The 23,369-nt window shown below is 39.1% G+C and overlaps 1 protein-coding gene across 11 annotated transcripts in view; it reads right to left on the reverse strand.

Moving 5' to 3' along the window:
* atp2b2 (ATPase plasma membrane Ca2+ transporting 2) overlaps positions 1 to 23,369 on the reverse strand; it is a 193,273-nt gene that overhangs the window by 16,737 nt on the left and 153,167 nt on the right. For all 11 annotated transcript variants that reach the window (XM_084394805.1, XM_084394806.1, XM_084394808.1 and 8 more), the window contains 6 exons: positions 16,145 to 16,386; positions 15,280 to 15,514; positions 6,284 to 6,463; positions 4,442 to 4,529; positions 1,554 to 1,660; positions 389 to 580 (listed from right to left, as the gene is read on the reverse strand). In XM_084394805.1, the coding sequence (XP_084250931.1) occupies positions 389 to 580; positions 1,554 to 1,660; positions 4,442 to 4,529; positions 6,284 to 6,463; positions 15,280 to 15,514; positions 16,145 to 16,386 (1,044 nt within the window). The remainder of the gene's footprint in view (positions 1 to 388; positions 581 to 1,553; positions 1,661 to 4,441; positions 4,530 to 6,283; positions 6,464 to 15,279; positions 15,515 to 16,144; positions 16,387 to 23,369) is intronic.

Raw genomic sequence — 23,369 nt, forward strand, 5'->3', positions numbered from 1 at the left:
AAACTTGCCATGGCAAACACAGCCTTTGTCGCCTTTGGCTTTTGTCTTGCTTAGTTGGGGACATTTAATATTCAGCAATATTATTGATCTCCTGCATTGACACCATTATATGAGAACTGAACTGAGCCGGACGATGACATCACGGTTTTCTCCAGAACTAAATTAATAACTTTTTTACAAGAAAAATGAACCATCACTGAACTTACTTAAGCTTTTCTTCTAAATCTGCTGTCAGCAACTCTGTTGCATTATGTTCCTGTTATCTCTGTAAAGCTGCTTTGAAACACTCTGTATTGTAAAAAGCGCTATATAGATAAAGCTGACTTGACCTGTCCGCTAATCACAGCACACTCGCTGCGAGTCCCACACACACACATGAGGCACAGACCTGTGTGATACAGGCTCCGGTGAAGGCCACGATCACGGCCACCACGTTCACGGTGAGCTGGAACTGGAGGAACTTGGAGATGCTGTCGTACACGTTACGTCCCCACATCACGGCCTTCACGATGCTGGAGAAGTTGTCATCGGTCAGGATGATGTCGGACGCCTCTTTGGCCACATCTGTGCCTGCGATTCCCTGCCGAGACACAAGCCCTGTCGTTTCACATCGCTCTTTTGATCCGAAGTGACAAAGATCATTTATTCATTCGTTAATGTTACCATGACCAGGATATGCCAAACCATAAACAATATGCATTACTAAGATTACATTTCACAAAATCTGTCAAGAACATTTCCATTTGTCTTAAAAAGATATTTTTTTCTAAGTCAGTTACATAAAAAGGTAGATCATTCTTATTTAAATAGGAAAGTTAATGCAACTGGCCCCAGGTCATTTTATTTTTAGCCCAACATCAAAAGAGAACAATAAGAATAGTAATATTTTTGGACTTTTTTAGTTTGCACGTGAATCCCATCATTGGGTTTTGTTTTAATTAAATGTTTATATTAAGTCAATTTTATGAATTAAACGGCTCGTAAACATACTTTATCACTAGAAAAAAAATGGAAAAACCCATTAAACGTGAAACTATAATGCAATAATTTGAGACATTCTCCTTATGTAAAGTGTTCTTTAAAACTGAGTCTAGGACTAAACAGAGAACACCAATGAATCTGAAAGTGTATGAAAACACACTGAAGCGAGACACTGGACAGTGTGTGACGATCAGTGTCTAGGTAAAGAGAGAAGATGTTTCTCCACACACACTGTTAGTGTTGTGTAAAGACTGGCCTGAGGGACTGTTCTCTCTTAAGACACGGCCGACAGTAAAACCATGGTAAATCCCACAGCTGGTGTCAGTTTGATGAGCAGGAACATAGGAATATGCTCTCTAAACTTATGGAAATAGAAATGGTGTGGCAGTGCTGACACAGGCTGTTTTTATACCTTATGTAAGTCAATTGAAAACAGGAGTAAAAGCAACGGCTCACACTAGGGGGCGCTCTGGACTCGGACTGACTGTGAAAATGAGGCTGTGTTTGAGCAGCTTGTGAAGAACAAGACTCGTGTGTGTGTGTGTGTGTGTGTGTGTGTGATGGGTTCTCACCATGGCAAACCCGACGTCTGCTTTCTTCAGAGCCGGTCCGTCGTTTGTTCCATCGCCGGTTACAGCGACGACCTGCCGCTGCTCCACCAGAGTGCTGTCGATAATACCTGACACACACACACACACACACACACATTACTCCAGAACATCTCTGCATGACCTGAACATTTAATCAGACAAAGCATTGCTTATGTGACTAGTGCATTGTGCAATATCAAGCTAAACTAATGGTATTTACAATACGGTTCATTAGTTAACATGAGCTAAGAATGAACAATACGTCTTCAGCATTTATTAATCTTAGTTAATATTAATTTCAACATTTACTAATACGTTATTAAAATCAAAGGTTTAGTTAACATTAGTTAATGCACTGTGAACTAACATGAACAAACAACGAACAGCTGTATTATTATTAACTAACATTAACAAAGATTAATAAATACTGAAACACATGTATTGCTCATGGTTAGTTCATGTTAGTAAATACATTGACTAATGTTAACTAATGAACCGTATTGTAAAGTGTTACCATACTAATAAACAGCCAATATCCTAGTAATATGCATGCTAATAAGCAACTGTAGTTAATAGTGAGAATTGGACCCTAAACTAAAGTGTTACCAAAATATAAACTATTCATTATATAATTATTTAATTTGACATAAAATATAATTAATATATTTAAGTTTAAATGTATACTTGTGTTTAGTGCACTTCATCAATGCATCCTTGCCGAAAAAAAAGATTAATTTCTTTAAAAAAGAATCAACATCAGATGTTGCTAAATTACTCATTTACTGGAATAAATGACATTTAACACTTATAATGAACAGCCATATGTTGCCCGCATTAAAGCAATGTGATGTGAAAACATCAGGGACAATCAAGCGATTACGCCTAGAAATTAAATCCACCAGTGATGTAATTACAGCACAACATTTACTTACAGTATGTTAATTATCCTGTAACTTCAGCCTTGACGTTCAGCCTTACGTAACCATCACAGATCTGAGTCCAGATCGCTTTACTAACACACTGTGGCTGTAAATGCCAATGTTCATGAACTCAAGTGGATTATTAATCTAAAAAGGTCAGTTCTTGTTCATCAGAACCATTTTGTAATGGTTGTAGATGACACGAGCATAATTGCATGAGCTTCATTAGAAAGTGGCTCGACATTTTATGAGAGCAACATATAAGAAATGTTCTTCACTCCTATGCCTCTTCACAAAAATGTAAAAAATACCAAAACAGGGTCTGTACGGCCAGCCTGATCTCAGGAGATGTGTCTCTATAGCATGCATTGTATTTATCGTGCAATTTATATGCAAAAATGTGTTTTCACGTGCATTTGATACGCAGTTTTCGCATGCATGGTAATACACACGTAACCCACACCACTGATCCTACCCAAGGGGTTTACAGTGCGTATCATACAGTTTTTCACTGGTTTTGTCGGTCCTTCTGTTAGACTGTCTCACACATGAATTATGTTGAATATCTGTCAGCTGTTAAATTTAACTACACAATTAGATAATACCAGTTTAGCTCAACCAATCACCAAGCAATGCTTCATTTTGTTCAGTCTGTGTGTAAAAAGAGCATTGGCAATTAAAGATTAAAGCTGCAAGCAGCATTTATCGGGGTTCAAGCAATTAAGGCCTTTAAGGCCTTTTAGCATAAAAGCATAAAAAGTTATTAACTTTTATTTAGCAAGCATGTAACCACTGACATAATAGATGGAAAACACCATTTACAGCCAATACAGGCAATATACCATATGAAATATATGGTTTTAAAGCTTTTTAACAGTTATAGCGCCACCTATGGTCCGATCTTCATACAATTTTGCATGCTTCTTTATGATGTTATGTCACATATGCTCACCAATTTTTGTGAAGTTCTGAGTTTTTATTTGGGATTTATAGGCTTTTGAGTGTATTTTGCCACGCCCATTTTATAAATGACCCTATTACAGCCATCCAAATGCAAAAGTTCAACTTTTTTTGATAATTATTCAGTCCTAGACTGGTCTGGAACCTCTGTTTTTGATCTAGAGAGTCCAGAGAATTGTCCTAGACTGGTCTGGTTCCGATCGGGCCAAAAACCAGGGACTAGTTCGCAAAAGTAGGTTTTGGACAAAATGCGACATAGCAGAAAATGTTTCCTGCCTAAATCGAATTTGTCCGCCTTGAGCCGGGGATCACAGTGGTGTAAGGGCATTTTTGTACTTTTGGTTGCTGTAGCGCCACCTATGGGCCAATCGGGGTCATACTCTGATAGGTTGTCCCCAAATTGAGGCCTACCATCTGGCCAGGTTTCACGTCTCTAGGCCTTACGGTTTGGCCTGCACGATGCGTTTTACGAATCCTTACAATTACAATAGGGTTTCAGCATTTCATGCTTGAACCCCTAAAAAAAACACTTCAGCAAAACATGATCAGCTCAAAGTGTCCGAATCAGTTTCACTGGTAGTCACTGTATGAAGAATATTTGGGTATAATATGTCACAGTTTACTGTATTTTGCTCTCCTCACTTACAGAAATGAACTATAGTGTCCTGATCACACTAGTACAAAATATCAACAATTATATCTGGTGTTTTTGGAGTTTTTTTTACTGTATCAACTGATTTGATAACTCTGAGTTCTTGTCATATTTTATTACATTTTCTAAACTATAGCGAATAAACTGTGATAATGTGAGAAATGTTGAAGGTGTCTGAATAAATTTGAGTTTGACTGTATGCTCGTAAAAACTCATTTTCATGTGTAAATTGCATGATAAATACAATGCTTGCTATAGAGACGCATTTCATGAGACCGGGTTAGTACGGCTCTGAATGAGACTGTTTGGTGCTCAATAGCTCATGCACTCTCACTCACCTTTGACCAGTGTGTGTTTGTCCGTCGGCGAGGATCTGGCAAGCACTCGCAGTTTAGGCCAGACTTTATCAATGCGCTCCTGCTCAACCTGTGAGAGATAGAAACCCAGATCTGAGACAGGCATCCATCATGGTGCCATGGGATACGTAAAATAACCAGTAGTACGTAACATGAAACATGGCATTTCTTGCTGTAATGAGGTTCAACATTCATCAGAGAAGTCCCTGCATTTCCATACAGTATAAATGATTTGACGGTGTATTAAATCACACGGCGTCCATCGTTCACGTGTGGCTTGTTTGTTTGAATGGCCACCTATCAAATGTGTTCAATAACTGTCTACATCAATAACAGCAGTGCATTACTTGCAGAGAGTACAAATGCGACTAATGTAATCACAACATAATAAAAAAGCCCCATAAATTATCCGAGTCCTGGAACGCAACAGCATCAGGGCCACAGACGGTTGTTTGCTCTGGGTTCAATATGCATTAAGCTCTCTCGACAGCATTTGTGCAGTGATGTTGATTAGCACCGACAGTCGTTTCAACTCGTTCTTTGGTGTTTTTCAATGCAAAAAGCAAAAAGCATGTCTATCGTAATGCTCTTCCCATGAGGCCAGAGTTGCTAAGGCTTTAAAAGCAGAATTTGAAGCTTACTCACGTACCGTGATTCCTATAAGGTGTGTGTAAACACTGATTTACAAATGCATGAAAGACATGTTACTTTCCATTAAAAGTAACTAAGTAATGCAATTAGTTACTTTTGGGGGGAGTAATGCAATATTGTAATGCATTACTTTTGAAAGTAACTTTCCAGGCCATATCTCTCACAAATAGTGGAATTTCCTAAAGACCTTAATTTTATCATCTTTTCAAAATCCTTAAAGTTTATTTTGACTTTGATTTTAAATGTGACTATACTGTATCTCTTACTGTTGCCGTTTACACATGATCACCATCATTGTGATTAATTGTTAAAAAAAAAGAAAAAAAATCGCATAAAATAAAATTTTGACATTAACAATCACAGCGAACATTCAGATCTGTGTTTTGATCCAGCGAGAGCCGTTGTCGTGTTTAGAAATGAAACAGCTTCACAAACGTCTTTTCAACACAGTCTTACAATCATTCAGATTATCACAGAAGTACTGGGATAAAAGTTTATAGTTTAGATATAAACACTGATGTCTACGGTAGAGATAAAAATAGAGTAAATCACCTTTTGAAATAAAGACTGTATCATTTACATTGTTACACCAGTAGGTGGCGACACGTGACCGTAAACAAATGTATTTGTCATTGAATCATTCACTCAAGAGATTCGTTCAAAAGCGCTGATTCATCCAGTAATGAAGTGAAGTCGTTATGAGTTTAGTCACTGAATCGTTCATTTAAACCAATTTTTTTTAAGAATTCATTCAGATTCATTAAAGTGGAAATGTACATTTCTTCAGCAACAAATACATATGGTGGGATTTCATCCACTCACTCGGGTTTTCCTTCGTAATGCAGTTGGGTATGCATGTGCGAGTGGCTTTATCTAAGTGATATGCAAACAACTCTCATGTGATGTGACAGAGTCTTTCTCTTCTAGAAAAACACGGGAAAAATATGAATGACTCATCCTGCACTACACAGATCTTTGTCTCAGAGTGTGAATGTCTCTGACTCTCGGTGGAGAAAATCTGATATTGCTGCACCATTATAAGTACCTTACTTTAAGTTTGTTTTTAATAGAGGACCAGTCTGTCTTATTTTCTGTGGTGTTTGATATTCCGTCACAAACGCTGTCCACAGAGCTTGATTGGTTATGTTTGATGTATTGTCCTGATACGAGTACCTCTCCCTTCTCATTCCTGATCCTCCTGTTGAACTCTTTCCCGTCGATGCACAGAAAGTCTTCTCCGGGCTGGATGATGCCACATTTGATAGCGATCGCTCGTGCCGTGTTGATGTTGTCTCCTGTCACCATACGCACAGTGATTCCAGCACGCTGGCATTTCAGGATGGCGTCGGGCACCTGCGGGCACAAGAGTGATCAGCGGGCATTAGCTCGCTCCAGAGGAAAGGGTAAACCGCAGTGCAGCAGTGAATGAAAACACACAGGGTTCAGTCCGCTCTCCTGACTCCTCTACTGGCACCACTGAAACCAGTGAGCGCTCATTGGGAGGAATTTAGCTCCTGCGCTAATTATGCACAGGGTTCCCACACTCAGTTAACTTTAAATTCAAGGACTTTCCAGGTCCAGTACCCTCAAATTCAAGGACTTGATGTGGGAACACATTTGTTGTGTCCAGCAACAAACGTTGAGGTTCCATCATAGTAGTTTCGAGCAAGCGTGACAAAGTACAACACAAAGTACCTCATGCGGGAAACACTTAAGGTAACGCGTAAATATGCGTAACTAACGTAAATCAAGCAAGCTAGTGCGCATAGGCCACGAAGTGTTGGCGAAATAACACGTTAGCGGACCGGAGGGAATAATATGGAATTTTTTTCCAGAAAACTTCTTGCACAAAATGAATTCAAGCACTTTCAAGGACGTGTATCTGTGTGTGTTTATTTTCTAAAACTTTCCAGGGCTTTGAATTATTTTTTCTTCAGATTCACAAACTTTCCAGGATTTCAAGGACCCGTGGGAATCCTGATGTAGTGCTGGATTTCTCAGGCAACAAAAGACAAAATTATTCATCTGAAGGAGTAAGTGCCTAAAACCAGTCAACAGACCAGCTCAGACCAGCTCAGATCAGCCAACAGACCAGCTCAGACCAGCTCAGATCAGCCAACAGACCAGCTCAGACCAGTTCAGACCAGATCAGACCAGCCAACAGACCAGCCAACAGACCAGCTCAGACCAGCTCAGACCAGTTCAGACCAGTTCAGACCAGATCAGACCAGCCAACAGACCAGCTCAGACCAGCCAACAGACCAGCTCAGACCAGTTCAGACCAGCTCAGACCAGTTCAGACCAGCTCAGACCAGTTCAGACCAGATCAGACCAGATCAGACCAGAAAAACAGACCAGCTCAGACCAGCTCAGACCAGCTCAGACCAGCCAACAGACCAGTTTAGACCAGTTCAGACCAGACCAGCTCAGCTCAGACCAGCAAACTCTAGGCTGGTTTTAGGAAGCTTTTTTTCTAGTTTGATTTTGTGGTCATCTTCATTCAGATTTATGTTGAATCAAGCGATGTGAGTTATTTAGAAAGTGGGAATCTAAAATATTTGGAAGTCAAATTCACAATTTGCATATATTGCAGGCACACAGTATATATCAGGGTAATTATCGTTAACTAAAACTTTATTTATTTATTATTCTGTTAATTGCAATTAGGCTGAAATAAAATGAAATGTAAATATTAGTTGAAAAATATTTGTAAATATTTGTTGAAGATCAACAAATTAAATATGTTGCCTTGGCAATAAACTGAAATAAGATTGAGTTGAAGCACTGAAATTATAAGGTGGAAATAAATAAAAACTAAAACTGAAGATAGATAGATAGATAGATAGATAGATAGATAGATAGATAGATAGATAGATAGATAGATAGATAGATAGATAGATAGATAGATAGATAGATAGATAGATAGATAGATAGATAGATAGATAGATGTTGGTCTAGACACTAAAGCGATAGATGATATCTGATTGACTAGACGTTGAAGTATTTCTGAGAAACGTGAAGACGAGCCGGTCCTGCTAAAGTCATCAGTTGAAGAGGAAGAGCCTCATCAATAAAACACCACGGCAGGGGAAGGTGACGCGGTAACTTTAGACATTCAACACTAATGGATTTGTTTACAGATCCTTAGGTTTCGGCTGTTTATTAGGGAAAGGAATGGCTCGCGTGTCCCGTCAGGTAACAGAACGCCAAATCTGTGTCACCATCGTCAACGAGCGCTTTTGCACAAACCCATTCAATCCAAAGCAGGACAACAGAGGATTCACCCTGCAGTCAGACCTTCATCAGTGCTCCTTCATTCATGCTGATATTCTGCTTTCTGAAAGAAGCCTTCAACAAACTGACAATTACTGAGCGTGGCTCTAGAGACGGAGAACGAGAGCACAGAAACAGCGGATGAAAAGAAGAGGTTAAATAATGCATCAGTATAGACGCTTCTTCAGTCCCCGTGCGTGAAGATGAAAGATCATTTGAGGACCTCTTTCACAATATCACATCTGATGCAACATCTCTACCGATTCCCAGTATTATCCCGCAATCTCAAACCACATGCACTGGACAGTGTTTCTGCAAGACAAAACACCTTGGCCCTCATTTATCAAAAGTGCGTACACCAAATTTCCAGCGTACACCTGGCGTACACCCAAAACCACGGTGACTTTGAGATTTATGGACGTTGGCGTACGGCACGCTCAAATCCTACGCCAGCTCAGGAGGTGGTGTACGCACGTTTTGAGTGCGGGAATGCACAGAAAAACAATTCCTAACACCACACAACGCACTGACAAACTAAAAGATATAATATATTATGAGCCACTGTAAAAAAACAACAACATAGTAATTATAAACTTCAGTGTTTATTTTTGTGCACGGACTTCAATGTTTAATTTGTGTGACTTTACCAAAGCATTTGAATTGTAGGCATATGTAAGTTGCGAGCCTGTGTGCTTTACCTGACGTTTCAAGCCTTGTTTATACTTTCGCCTGGCTCCGCAGCGCGAGTCTCCGCAGACTGCGCGCGCACCTCCCCAAACGGACGAGGCGTTTATATTCGACGTGCTCGCCGTTGTACTATTCTTTGAAACGATGGTTAGGCCAGGGTTAGGCACGGCAGGTGTGCACGGACTGGGTTTAGTAATGAAAGGCTTTCAATGACCAAAAAAATTATTCAGACTGACAAAATAATAAAAATGACATTCTTCTTCTTTTAAATAATAATAATAATAATAATAATAACGACATTCTTCTTCTAAATAACAATAAGCGTCATTAATAATACAAATCTAGAAATCAATTTTGTTTCTTTCCACTTCCCTGGTTTCGCTTTCTCTTTCTCAAAGAAGTTTCTCTTCTTTGCCGTCTTCCGTGTGTCCATGGCGTAAAATGAGGGCGTGGGGGGAGCGGAGACTTGAATATATAGGGGCGTGTTATTCTAATGACGCTCGTTTCCAGCCGCGGCATTTATCAAGGGGAGGTATTGCGTACACCTGGATTTCAAAGGTACGCACAGCTTCATAAATCAGGCGGTGAGAGGAGTGTAAGCATAATCTTACGCCAACATATACGCCCGTTTCTACGCAAGAATGATAAATGAGGGCCATTGTGTTGCATTTACACAGTGAACTTGCTGAAACCCGTCTAATTGATAGTTACTGTACACTCTAAAAACAAATGCTGGGTTGTTTCAAACTTTCAACCCACGTTTGGGTCAAACATCGACCGACCCAACCGTTGGGTTGTTGTGTCCATGTTTGACTCAACCATTGGTTGAAACAACCCAGCAATTTTTAGTGTAAGACTTTTAGTATAATTGTCCAACCGTCCATCTTCAGCTCGTGCTTCACGTGTCTATTTTCAGTGAAATCTTTACGGATTTTTATAAAGTAAATGTAAGAATAACTTTGATATTGTTAGTAATATTTCCAGATGAACAGTGGACTGAAGCAACTTTGGTTTACTTGATTATCCAGAAATATATTTTTTGGGGGGGGGGGGGGGGGGGGGGGGATCATGAGCATCAAATATGATCCATCAGGTCCATATTTGTCGATCCCTAAATCATCATATATTGCATTGCATTATTATATGTTTAAAACTACAGAGCTTTGATCATAAAACTAAGCTTTTAAATATCATCTTACTAAAACATATTATTGGCAAATATGGGTGACGACTGATATTTATATGATTTTTTTGCAACTAGTCTGATCTCATTGATTTAAGTCAAGTCAAGTCAAGTCAAGTATATTTGTATAGCGCTTTTCACAATACAGATTGTATCAAAGCAGCTTCACAGTATTAAATTAAAATAATACAACAAGGTTTGTTTCTAGTGGAATTTATTGATAAAATCAAATTAGATATCCAGAATATCCCCAACTGAGCAAGCCAAAGGCAACAGTGGCAAGGAACCGAAAAACTCCATCAAGTGACCTAATAGTGTCCTAAAACTCCATCAGGTGACCCAATGGAGAAAAAAAAAACCTTGGGAGAACCCAGGCTCAGTCGGGGGCCAGTTCTCCTCTGGCGTTTATTAACTAGAGGCCGGATTGTAATTTGAACTGTAAGATTAAAAATATTATATGAATGCCTGGCTGAAGAGATGCGTCTTTAATCTAGTTTTAAACTGGGAGAGCGAGTCTGAGCAACGAACAGTATCAGGAAGGCTATTCCAGAGTTTTGGAGCTAAATGTGAAAATGCTCTCCCTCCTTTGGTGGTTCTGGATATCCTAGGTATGACCAAAAGCCTTGAATTTAGTGATCTTAAAGAGCGCGATGGATTATAGGGCGATAGAAGATCCGTTAAATAGACTGGAGCTAAGCCGTTTAGGGCTTTATAAGTCAGTAGCAATACCTTGTAATTAATACGGAACTTTATAGGTAACCAATGCAGTGATGATAAAATCGGTGTTATATGATCATATTTTCTTGATCTAGTAAGAACTCTAGCGGCGGCATTTTGGACTAACTGTAGCTTGTTAATTGAGGATGCAGGACAACCGGCTAATAAAGCATTACAGTAATCTAGTCTCGAGGTCATGAATGCATGAACTAACTTTTCTGCATCAGAAACTGATAGCATATTACGTAGCTTAGCAATGTTTCTAAGGTGGAAAAAGGCGGTTTTTGTAACATATGAAATATGATTTTTGAAAGACAGGTTGCAATCGAGTATAACACCCAGGTCTTTTACTGTAGAGGATAAAGTAACAGGACATCCTACTATATTAAAGTTGTATTGCGAGAGGTTTTGTGGGCGGTTTTTTGAACCGATAAGTAGTACCTCTGTTTTGTCTGGATTTAATAAAAGAAAATTACGCGTCATCCAATCTTTTATATCTTTAACACACTCTGTCAATTTGGATAATTTATCGTTTTCATCCGGCCGTGATGAAATATATATTTGAGTGTCATCAGCATAACAATGGAAACTAATTCCATGTTTCCTTATAATATTTCCAAGTGGCATCATATATACTGAGAATAATAGAGGGCCTAACACAGATCCCTGCGGCACTCCATAGTTTACTGGAGTTATGATCGATTTTTCTCCATTTAAATAGACAAAATGGTAGCGGTCAGATAAGTATGATCTAAACCAGCTTAATGCTTGTCCTTGAACACCAGTATAATTTTGTAGTCGATCTAAGAGTATTGTGTGATCTATAGTATCGAACGCAGCACTAAGATCAAGTAAAACTAGTATTGAGATACAGCCTTGGTCAGAAGCTAAAAGTAAATCATTTGTGATTTTAACGAGCGCAGTTTCAGTGCTATGGTGCGGCCTGAAACCAGACTGAAACTTCTCATAGATATCATTTTCTTGCAAGAAAGAGCCCAGTTGAGCGGACACCACTTTTTCTAATATTTTAGACATAAATGGAAGATTTGAAATGGGTCTATAATTTGCTAGGTTATTATGATCTAATTGTGGTTTCTTAATGAGAGGTTTTATAACTGCCAGTTTAAATGTTCTTGGAACATGACCTAAAGATAAAGACGAGTTAATAATATTAAGGAGAGGCTCTTCCACTACAGGTAACACTTCTTTCAGTAGTTTAGTTGGTATCGGATCTAATAAACATGTTGTTGTTTTAGAGGAAGTGATAAGTTTATTTAACTCTATTTGTTCTATAGTTGTAAAGCACTGTAATTGTTCTTGCGGGGTGATAATTAAGGCTGAATTATAAGGCGCAACTGAAGATTGAACGTTTACAATTGTGGTTCTGATGTTTTCTATTTTCTCAGTGAAGAACTTCATAAAATCATTACTACTAAACTGTAACGGGATATTTTGTTCGGGTGATGTCTGTTTATTTGTTAGTCTAGCCACGGTGTTAAATAAAAACCTTGGATTATTTTGGTTATTTTCTATTAGTTTGCGGAGGTGCTCAGCCCTGGCTGCTTTTAGGGCCTTTTTATAACGTGACATACTGTCTTTCCACGCGATTCTAAAGACCTCTAAATTAGTTTGTTTCCATTTACGCTCTAAAATACGGGTTTCTCTCTTTAGAACATGCGTGGTATTGTTGTACCACGGTGCTTTAATTTTCTCTCTGACCTTTTTTAATCTAATAGGTGCAACAACATCCAATGTTCTAGAGAGAATAGTGCTCATAGTGCTAGTTAGTTCTTCTAGTTCATCTGTTTGTTTGGGTTCAGGCAGCAGCTGAGACAGATCGGATAAGCAATTTGAGAAATTATCTATGGTGGATGGAAGGATTGTTCTGCCTGGTTGATAACGCGGCGCCGCATGACATATTACAGCAGTACGTAATATGCAAGTTACCATGTAATGGTCAGTGACTTCATCACTTTGCGGTATAATATCTATATCGGTTGGATCGGTTCCATGTGATATAATTAAATCGAGTGTATGATTAAGACGATGAGTTGGTCCGGTGACGTTTTGCTTGACCCCAAATGAATTTAATAAATCTGTAAACGCAGCCCCTAACGCATCATTTGGATTATCTACGTGTATGTTAAAATCTCCAACAATTAATGCTTTATCGACATTGACTAATAGGTCTGAGAGAAAATCTGCAAACTCTTTTAGGAAATCAGCGTAAGGCCCAGGCGGTCTATATACGGTAGCCAAGGCTAGAGATAATAGGGATGTTTTTCTAACATCTAAGAGCGTAACATTTAGTACAAGTACTTCAAACGAAATAAACTTATAACCCGTTTTCTGAGTAACATTGAGAATATCTCTATAAATTGTCGCAACACCACCGCCACGACCAATCAGACGGGGCTCATGCTTATAGGAGTATCCAGGAGGAGCAGACTCATTTAGACCGAAATAATCATTTGGTTTAAGCCAGGTTTCAGTTAGGCAAAGTACATCGAAGCTATTATCTGTGACTATTTCATTTACAATAACTGCCTTAGGTGTGAGTGATCTAATGTTTAGAAGACCTAGCTTTAGAAATTGTTTTTGTTTACTAATAGCAACATTTTCTGTTTTAATAACAATTAGATTTTTCCTAGATCCTGCAGTAGATTTATTATTTGATCTCACTAAACGAGGAATAGACACGGTTTCTATGCAATATTCTACACTAGTATTTATATCAGTTAAATTGGTGCAGCAGAGACTATGATTTGGACTTTTGGTTACTAGTCAAAAGGTATTTAACATTTTGGAGATGTTATCCGACAGAAGATCTGCTCCGAATCTGCTTGGGTGTAAGCCATCGGCACGGAAAAGCCTAGGACGCTCCCAAAACAGATTCCAATTATTTACAAAGAGCAGTTTCTGCTCATTGCACCATGACATTAACCATTCATTTAGCGCAAATAATCTGCTAAACTTTTCATGTCCTAGTCGGTACGTGGGAAGCGGTCCTGACACTATGATCGTTGTTTCAGGCGATGTGCTGCGTACCGTATCGATCAGATTCCTGAAGTCTTTCTTCAGAACCTCCGTCTGGCGTAGCCTGATGTCGTTCACTCCCGCGTGGAGGACAACAGTTCCGACGCGCTCGTCACCGTTCAGAATCTCGGGAACGTGAGTAGCGATTTCAGAAACACGAGCACCAGGAAAGCAGTGACTGTGCACCTTACTTTTACCTAACGTTGCGCGTACGTGCCGAATGATGGAATCGCCGATGATCACAGCATCGCGTTCTGTTTCGCGAAGAGGGGAGAAGCGGTTTTGTGTGGATAACTCGAAAACCGGGAGGGTCGGAGAGAGTCTTGGTCTAGACCTGACTCGCGTCTTCCGCTGCGGAACCACCCAGGCTTCGTGGTGGCGTGTTGGAGCCGGAGTGAACGAGACCATGGCTGATCGCGACCTCGGCGCTCGGGACCTATGTTGAGAAACGCACGGAGTAGACGAAGTCGGAGTCAGCGGGTTAGTAACGTTAATCTCTGATTTGTGTGCATCGGCGCGTGATGTTTCAAGAGCTAACCGCCGGTCTATCAGCTCGGCTTGTCTCAATAAAAGGTCGTGGATCTGTTTCTCAACAGCTTCCAGCTCAGACTGCAGTGCGTGCAGCTCAAATGTGTCCTCACCTGCACCAAAAGGTAGACTACTTTCATCTGATATATTCGCCATTTTAACAGATGGACAGTAAGTTAGCAACGAAGCTACCAGTGATGCTATCAATATTAATACTAATTTTATGACTGAAGTTTTAGATATAATCCGTCTTTTTAGTGGTACGGGTGTAGAGTAGACGCACGATAGGCGAAAAATGTTTGTAAGTGAGTGTTGAGAAGACGCGTTCAGCCGTGATCCACGGGAGTAACCTATAGGAGTATCCAGCGTTGGATCACATTTACATAACAAGCTATCAGAATTTCATCTCACTTTTTGCCATATTAATATCAGAATCACTATATCATACTATATGAGGTATAAAAACCTGATGTTTCAAATATTACACAATATGGGTTCATAAAGGTTCAATAAAAGTCATTTTTCAGACTACTATTTCATATCACAGGTTTCCAGGGTTAAGATAGTGTGTATTAAGACTAGACATCAACTAGACAATTTAGAAAATATATAGCTTTTCACATTTTCAGCTAAATCAGTAAATGATGATGCGGCGGTCACATTACAGGTGTGTTCTCATGCATCAAATGCTATAAATATTTCAAATAGAAACCATGACATGATCAAATATGAAGAAAGCTCTGACCTCAGGTCTGACAGGATCCTCAATTCCAACGACACATATTGCGGTCAGGTCGGTCAAGATGTTGTTCTCGTCCTCCCAGTTGGGCTCGGGGTTTCCGGAGAAGTCCCGATAGGCCACACAGATGGTTCTGAGCCCGTCACACGCCATGGGCTCGATGATCTTCTTCACCATCTCGTCCCGGTCCCTCGGCCTGAACACGCGAGTTTCTCCAACATCGTTCAGAATAAGAGAACACCTGAACCACACACACCAGAGTCACTCGTGAAGCAAGCTCGTATCATTGTGTTAGTTTTATACATATGTGCAATTTTTAAGTGTAATTTTAGTATAATTGTCCATCTGCAGCTCGTGCTTCACGTGTCTATTTTCAGTGAAATCTTTACGGATTTGTATAAAGTAAATGTAAGAATAACTTTGATATTGTTAGTAATATTTCCAGATGAACACTTACTGGACTGAAGCGACTTTGGTTTACTTGATTATACAGAAATATATATATTTTTTTTTTCATGAGCATCAAATATGATCCATCAGGTCCATATTTGTCGATCCCTAAATCATCATATATTGCATTGCATTATTATATGCTTAAAACTACAGAGCTTTGATCATAAAACTAAGCTTTTAAATATCATCTTACTAAAACATATTATTGGCAGATATGGGTGACGACTGATATTTAGATATGCAATAGTCTGATCTCATCAGAATTTCATCTCACTTTTTTGCCATATCAGAATCTGCACCAAATTGCACATCTAAATCATTCCAGGCTCAGTAATTCAACATAACGACCTTCCATTTGCTATCGAGACGTTGCAATGCTTTGTGGATCGACATCATAGAGCTGATGGAAGCCGCTCACTTTTTAAGGATGATTTCAGACGCTCCTTTGCTGTACATCCGGAAGTTTCCGTCGGGAAGCTTGATGACGGTGCTCATGGACTTCCTGGATGAGTTAAACGTGTACACCTTGTAGAGCTTCTCCTCGGGGATCTGGTTGCGAACGGTCTGGTAGTCTCGCTTCAGGTCCAGAACCAGTCCCAGAAGGCCACACTCGGTTTTGTTGCCCACTTGTTTGGGAAGACCTCCCTCTTTATCCGCAGGCTGGAACGGTGGGAACACCAGAGAGGAATCAGAGACCAGATACACAAGCTACATACTGCATTAGAGTCAAGTCAAGTCAGCTTTATTTATACAGCGCTTTTTACAATATCGATTGTTTCAAAGCAGCTTCACAGAGATAATAATGCAACAAAGTTTGTTTCTGCTGTTAATAATTGAGTTCAGTTATATATACAGCCGCTCTGGAGAAAACAGTGATGTCATCGTCCAGCTCAGTCCAGTTCTTATATAATGGTGTCATTGCAGGCAGATATAACAATATTATTGTTGAATATTAAATGTATATTAAATTCTATTAATGTTGGGGATCATAACAGTTTCTTTGCAATTCATCGCAGTCGTATCAACAGCTTGGATGCCTAACAGAAGGAGAATATGTGATTTCTTACTTTTATTATTATTATTATTATTATTATTTTTACAGCATTTTGCACAGCAGCTGTATTAATTTTCCTCAGTCATTCTGGGTTGGATTTGTTATAAATCTCAAACTCAAAATATTAAACTTCATCAGGAACTGCTCTATATATAGACTCCGATCAAACTTTGATTTGTAGAATTCATTCTAGAGTGTGAATGAACTTTATTCATTTAGCAGACGCTTTTATCCAAAGCGACCTACAAATGAGAACAATAGAAGCAGTTCAACTAACAGTAGGACAACAATATGCAAGTGCTGTGACCTTTCCAGTTTAATATAAGGCAGTACCAGTTTTTTTTTTCTTTCTTTTTTTAAATAATCCATAAAAAAAATAAAATAATAATAATCCATTACATTTATATAGCTCTTTTTTTCGGCACTCAAAGCACTTTATGGAAAGAGGGAATCTCCTCGACCACTTTTACACAATCTCTCACTGACACTGGGATTTAAGGATTCAAAATGTAACCAATGTTTTCATTTTCTATGGAAATTGTAATATATACATATACAGTGTGTATCATTTTTTTCATGCTTTAGCATGCTGGATTGTTTATTTATTTATTTATAACCTCTTTTACACTGCAAAGATGCATCTTGTCCAAAGTTACTTTTAGTCCACTTATTACTTACGAACATTCTCCCGAAGTTAAAGGCTCGTTTGCGTTGACAGATTCAATCGCTGGAGATCAAGTCACTTTTCTGTTCTTTAAACATCTCTACATATGATCCAATTGTCTTTCAAAGGGAAAGTACCTTCTTTAAACCGATTACAGATAAAACTGATATAATGACATTTAAATGCTTGAAAAAGCTTAAAAAAGAAATTTAATTTCACAAAACCTATTCAAATCTCATTATCTGCAGTTTAATCAAACATGTCTGAATTTTGCTAGAATTACTTCAGGGAATTTAATTGTATAATCTGTTCATTTATTTATGAGAAGAAATGCTGAAATGAAAAAATTAACTTTACTGATTTACTTTTACAGTACTTCTCATATTTATGGTTGTCCCACTAGTGTTTGGGGGGAAACTTGTATATTTAATGTTGAATCCTGTGTATATGCAAACGCTTGAACATGTCTGAGGTGAGACATGCTGATATTTTTGTGGACTAGACATTGTTTAGTGCCAGTTTTGCTGCTCACAGCATTTTTTCTTTTTTTGTGCACTATGTGGACTACATCTTCAGCTTCTCAAATAAACCACAACTGGCATTTTGACCACTCCGTTGTACTGAGTCTTCCTAAACTTCTCCAGGCCTCTCGACAACACTCATGACACACTGTAGTAATACTGTATCTGAATGGTTTAACATGCGTTGCCTTGATCAAAAATGTTCATCAACTTCAGCATTGCGGGATACTATTTCAAAGTGATTTCTGTCATTTTGACTGATAATAAATTGTATTTACCTGTGAAAACAAACCTGGATTTGAGGAGAAAAACGAGAGATTCATGCATTCCAGTGAATTATTAATGGGATATTTCATAAATTAAATTGGGAGAACAGACCACAAATGTGCTGTAGCCTATATGTATTGTCCTTTTTCATACTATTACAGCAGAATGCAAAGAAAAAAAGAAAGAAAAGAATCATGAGGAAAAGAATCCAGCAACTGAAAAGAGCTCTTGCCGTAGATATTCTTGTTATATCGTCACATTAAAATACCAAGTGTTACGTTACTCTCATGAAACATGAAGGGAAATTGACAGCTCATTCAGTCAGACTGACGGTTAAAATTATGAAGATTATGAATTCTTTATTCCACACCCATAGGGCCATATCACAAAGTAAAGAAACCGAAAGAAAAGAATAACATGCAAACATAGATTTATATACAACAAACAATATTAAAGAACATACAGACTTGAGTTCCAGTGCTTCCAGAACCAGGAGGAATACCTTGTATCATTTAATGTTGGATCATTTAAGACAATTATGATTGTATTTTTCGAATCACCCAATCAACACATGAAATTATACATATAAATCCTTACCACAGCATGCAACGTAGGGACATCACTAGATACGAACATTTGGCTTGCACTTGTCCACCCTGGGAGTTTAAGCAGAACTCTTAATGCATCATTAAATGCCACCTGAAGCTTCTTCATTTTAGCTTTACTATGTCTACACCTTAGATGTGCCGTGTAAAATGACGTACGGTAAGCTCTAAAAAGTGAGATACCTGTGATATTTGTAGGCCAACTTTATGATTTGAAACGATTCGTTTCAGTCTTTTTGAATGGAAGTTCCCCAAACCGGAAGTATCAATACGCAGTAAGATCTTCAGGAATATGGTGGATAATATCTCATATTTTCTCACCTGGGTCATTCAAAACTGCTCATGCGTTTGATGCGGATTTCGTGGCACCTTCAGAGAGGCGCTGGCATTGAACGCTCTCCTGAACAGCTGTCCTCTCCCTGGTCAACACACACTCCTATGAACCACGACATATGGCAAAACATGCACTGGCAGCAAATACTTCCTCTTTACGGCCCCATTCGGCTCCTGATCTCCACACGGGCCCTCGCTCTCTTCTCCTGCTCACTGCGGGGCCACCAGTGTCTCCTAGAAGGTCATTTTCATAGCACCTCTTTAATTTCCCAGCATTCCCTACACTGACAGTGACAGGCCATGAGGGAGGCGTTTTGCCAAAGCTGACTGGCTTAAAGGGATAGTTCACCCAAAAATGAAAATTAGCCCGTGATTTACTCGCCCTAAAGTCATTCTAGGTGTATATGACATTCTTCTTTCAGACGAAATACAATCAGAGTTATATTAAAAACTGTCCTGGCTCTTCCAAGCTTTATAATGGCAGTGACTGGCTTTATATTTTTTAAAGTCCATCAAAGTGCATCCATCCATGATAAAAGTACATCTATCATCATAAAAGTGCATCTATCCATCGTAAAAGTGCATCTGTCCATCATAAAAGTGCATCTATCATCATAAAAGTGCATCTATCATCTTAAAAGTGCATCTATCATCATAAAAGTGCATCTATCCGTGATAAAAGTGCTTCTATCATCTTAAAAATGCATCTATCGTGATAAAAGTGCTTCTATCATCATAAAAGTGCATCTATCATCATAAAAGTGCTTCTATCATCTTAAAAGTGCATCTGTCCATCATAAAAGTGCATCTGTCCATCATAAAAGTGCATCTGTCCATCATAAAAGTGCATCTGTCCATCATAAAAGTGCATCTATTCATCATAAAAGTGCATCTGTCCATCATAAGTGCATCTGTCCGTCATAAAAGTGCATCTATCCATCATAAAAGTGCATCTATCCATCATAAAAGTGCATCTATCATCATAAAAGTGCATCTGTCCATCATAAAAGTGCATCTGTCCATCATAAAAGTGCATCTATCCATCATAAAAGTGCATCTATCATCATAAAAGTGCATCTGTCCATCATAAAAGTGCATCTGTCCGTCATAAAAGTGCATCTATCATTATAAAAGTGCATCTGTCCATCATAAAAGTGCATCTGTCCATCATAAAAGTGCATCTGTCCATCATAAAAGTGCATCTATTCATCATAAAAGTGCATCTGTCCATCATAAGTGCATCTGTCCGTCATAAAAGTGCATCTATCATTATAAAAGTGCATCTGTCCATCATAAAAGTGCATCTGTCCATCATAAAAGCGCATCTATCATCATAAAAGTGCATCTATCATCATAAAAGTGCATCTGTCCATCATAAAAGTGCACAAAAGTGCTCTGCCCACATTCCTCTTTAAAGTTTGTTGTTTTAGACTCTAATTCGTGACTGGTGTGTTTCTCTCTATCCTCTGCGCTTCCACGTTCGTCATTACGTTGTGCGTCGGGTCAAGTGTTACTCTTTTAGTGTAAGTCGACTTGCGTAGGCTGTTTGCTGGAAGCTAGTTATTTTAGTCTATAAAGTAAAATATGTATTAAAAATATTAGTAGGAGTAGAAATATAAAAATTTATATGAAGTAATTTAGTAAATATGAAATATGGATATGGTAGTAAAATATGAAATATGGATATTTTTCTTACACAAATGCATCACTTCGCTTCAGAAGGCCTTTATTAACCCACCAGAGCCGTGTGGAGCACTTTTATCATGGATGGATGCACTTTTATGGACTGCCATTATAAAGCTTGGAAGAGCCAGGACATTTTTAATATAGCTCTGATTGTATCCGTCTGAAAGAAGAAGGTCATATACGCCAAGGATGACTTGAGGGAGAGTAAATCATGGGTTAATTTTCTTTTTGGGTGAACTATCCCTTTAAATAAGTGAGTGGCAGGAGAGGAGTCGCGGAGAGGCTTTGGCAGAGTCTCTGAACCACATGGAGAGGCTGCAGCCGGACAATCGACTTTGCCCAAAATGAGTCACAACTTATCAAACACGAGACAGCAAGATATTTCACCTTGTCATGGGCACGAAGAAAAAATGCTCCCAAAATAGCATTTAGTTTTTACAAAGGAGCAGTTTTTTCCAGCATATAACGAGTAGCAGGCATTTTGTCTAAGCATAACCCTTAGAAAACAAAACATGGTTCATGATAATATACACCAGAGATGGGCAACTCTGAGAAATATTCCTGAAACACATTTAGGGCCCTAGGATTTAAGGATCTAAGCGCATGGTCTAAAGCGCACGGATCAAATGTACACTTAGGGCGTGTCCGAATCCACTTTTCCTTGTTTAATGACGGGAAAAATGGTTGGCTGTCCCGGCGCATGGTCTAAAAGGGTTGTCCCTATTCTCTTAATAAGTAATGGGTGTATTTTGGGCATAACGTGAAATAAATCAATCAGAGTCTCATCTCCCATTCCCTTTAAAAGCCGGTTGCGCTCGTGCCATGGCGGATTCGCTATTTACAAGGAGGAATTTGCAAGTGGAAAGACCGAACGCTTCTCTAGCGAGGAAACGGATCTGCTCGTCTGCCGGACACTAGTTATTTTAGTCGATAAAGTTTTAAATATGGATATTTTTCTTACACGAACACATCGCTTCTCACTTCAGAAAGCCTTTAGTAACCCCCCAGAGCCGTGTGGAGCACTTTTATCATGAATAGATGCACTTTTATCATGAATAGATGCACTTTTATCATGGATGGATGCACTTTTATCATGAATAGATGCACTTTTATCATGGATGGATGCACTTTTATCATGGATAGATACACTTTGATGGACTTCAAAAAATATACAGTCATTCACTGCCATTATAAAGCTTGGAAGAGCCAGGACATTTTTTAATATAACTCTGATTGTATTTTGTCTGAAAGAAGAATGCCATTTACACATAGGATTGCTTGAGGGAGAGTAAATCATGGGCTAATTTTCTTTTTTGGGTGAACTATCCCTTTAAGGTTATGAATAAGCTGGTCTGTTCCAAAACAATGACAAAATTCACATTTAGGAGATATAAGCATTCAAAAATTACAGTCTCTCACTTCCGCTAAAATGGATAACGAATTTTATGACATCACCGCAGACTTCAGCTTCTCATCACATCTTCTGTCCAATCAAATGCTCTCTAGAATCTGAAGCTCCGCCCCCTGTGCTATAAACACCACCTGGCCAAAGCGACCGTCGACAGACACAGAGCAATATGTGTTGGAGTGTGTGTTCGGTTGCTCAAACGCTCAAGTTTTATTCTGGTCTGAAATGGCTTGAATTGATTCACACCGTCCTCTACTATTGAATCCAGCGTGTCATCAGCGCTCGGATTCGCTTCCATGGTGCTGTCAGTCTGTGAGGTAAACTAAACGCTATTGGCTATTTGAAAAGGGGGAGGAGTCATTCAATATGTCCCGCCTTATCTTCCTGTTTCAGTGGAAATTACATCAGCGCATCAAACTAAGCTGCGCGATCCAAGGCACTTCAGTGGGCCTTTAAAGGTAATGGAGCTGTTCCCAGATTCCCAGGGAGAACACAATAATTGTGCATTAATAAAACACAAGCAACATGTAAACCCCAAACTGATCATTTGTGCTCAAACGCACCTTTAAAAAAGATGTAAGAAGGTCCAACTGCAACTGTCTTTGATGTAACTAAGAATCCAGAGTTAACAAAACACAGCGTAGCCGATGACCTAGAGAACAGTGCTGAAACACACACACACACACTGCCACATACGCACATGTAACCTCCGATCAAGAATTGATGGGATCCTGGGAACATGACATCAGTGTCAGACCTGACCTCTCCAATCACAGGGCCAGAAGGTCTGATGGAACATGTGGTAAAGAAACCTGAGCTCAGACTACCGGCTGCAGTATCAGTGTTCGTGTTCATCACCTGTGCCATGTGTCCGACTCACATTGCAGGATTCCACTAACTCTTCCGTGGCTGCATACCGGTGAGACACGCTACATGCATTATGAATGGCAAATCTGTATCAAGTCCAGGTAAAAGTTTCATTTAACATTGCAAAGATGCTTCAAATTAGGTGGGCAGCCGTTCTGCCTGAGAGCATGACATTCCCTCTGGTTGTGTTCTGGTCATTTAGGTCGGAAACAATGCTTTTTCTTTTTCCCAATAATGA

Source organism: Rutilus rutilus, assembly GCF_951802725.1.
Source record: "Rutilus rutilus genome assembly, chromosome: 22".
Lineage (NCBI taxonomy): Eukaryota > Metazoa > Chordata > Actinopteri > Cypriniformes > Leuciscidae > Rutilus > Rutilus rutilus.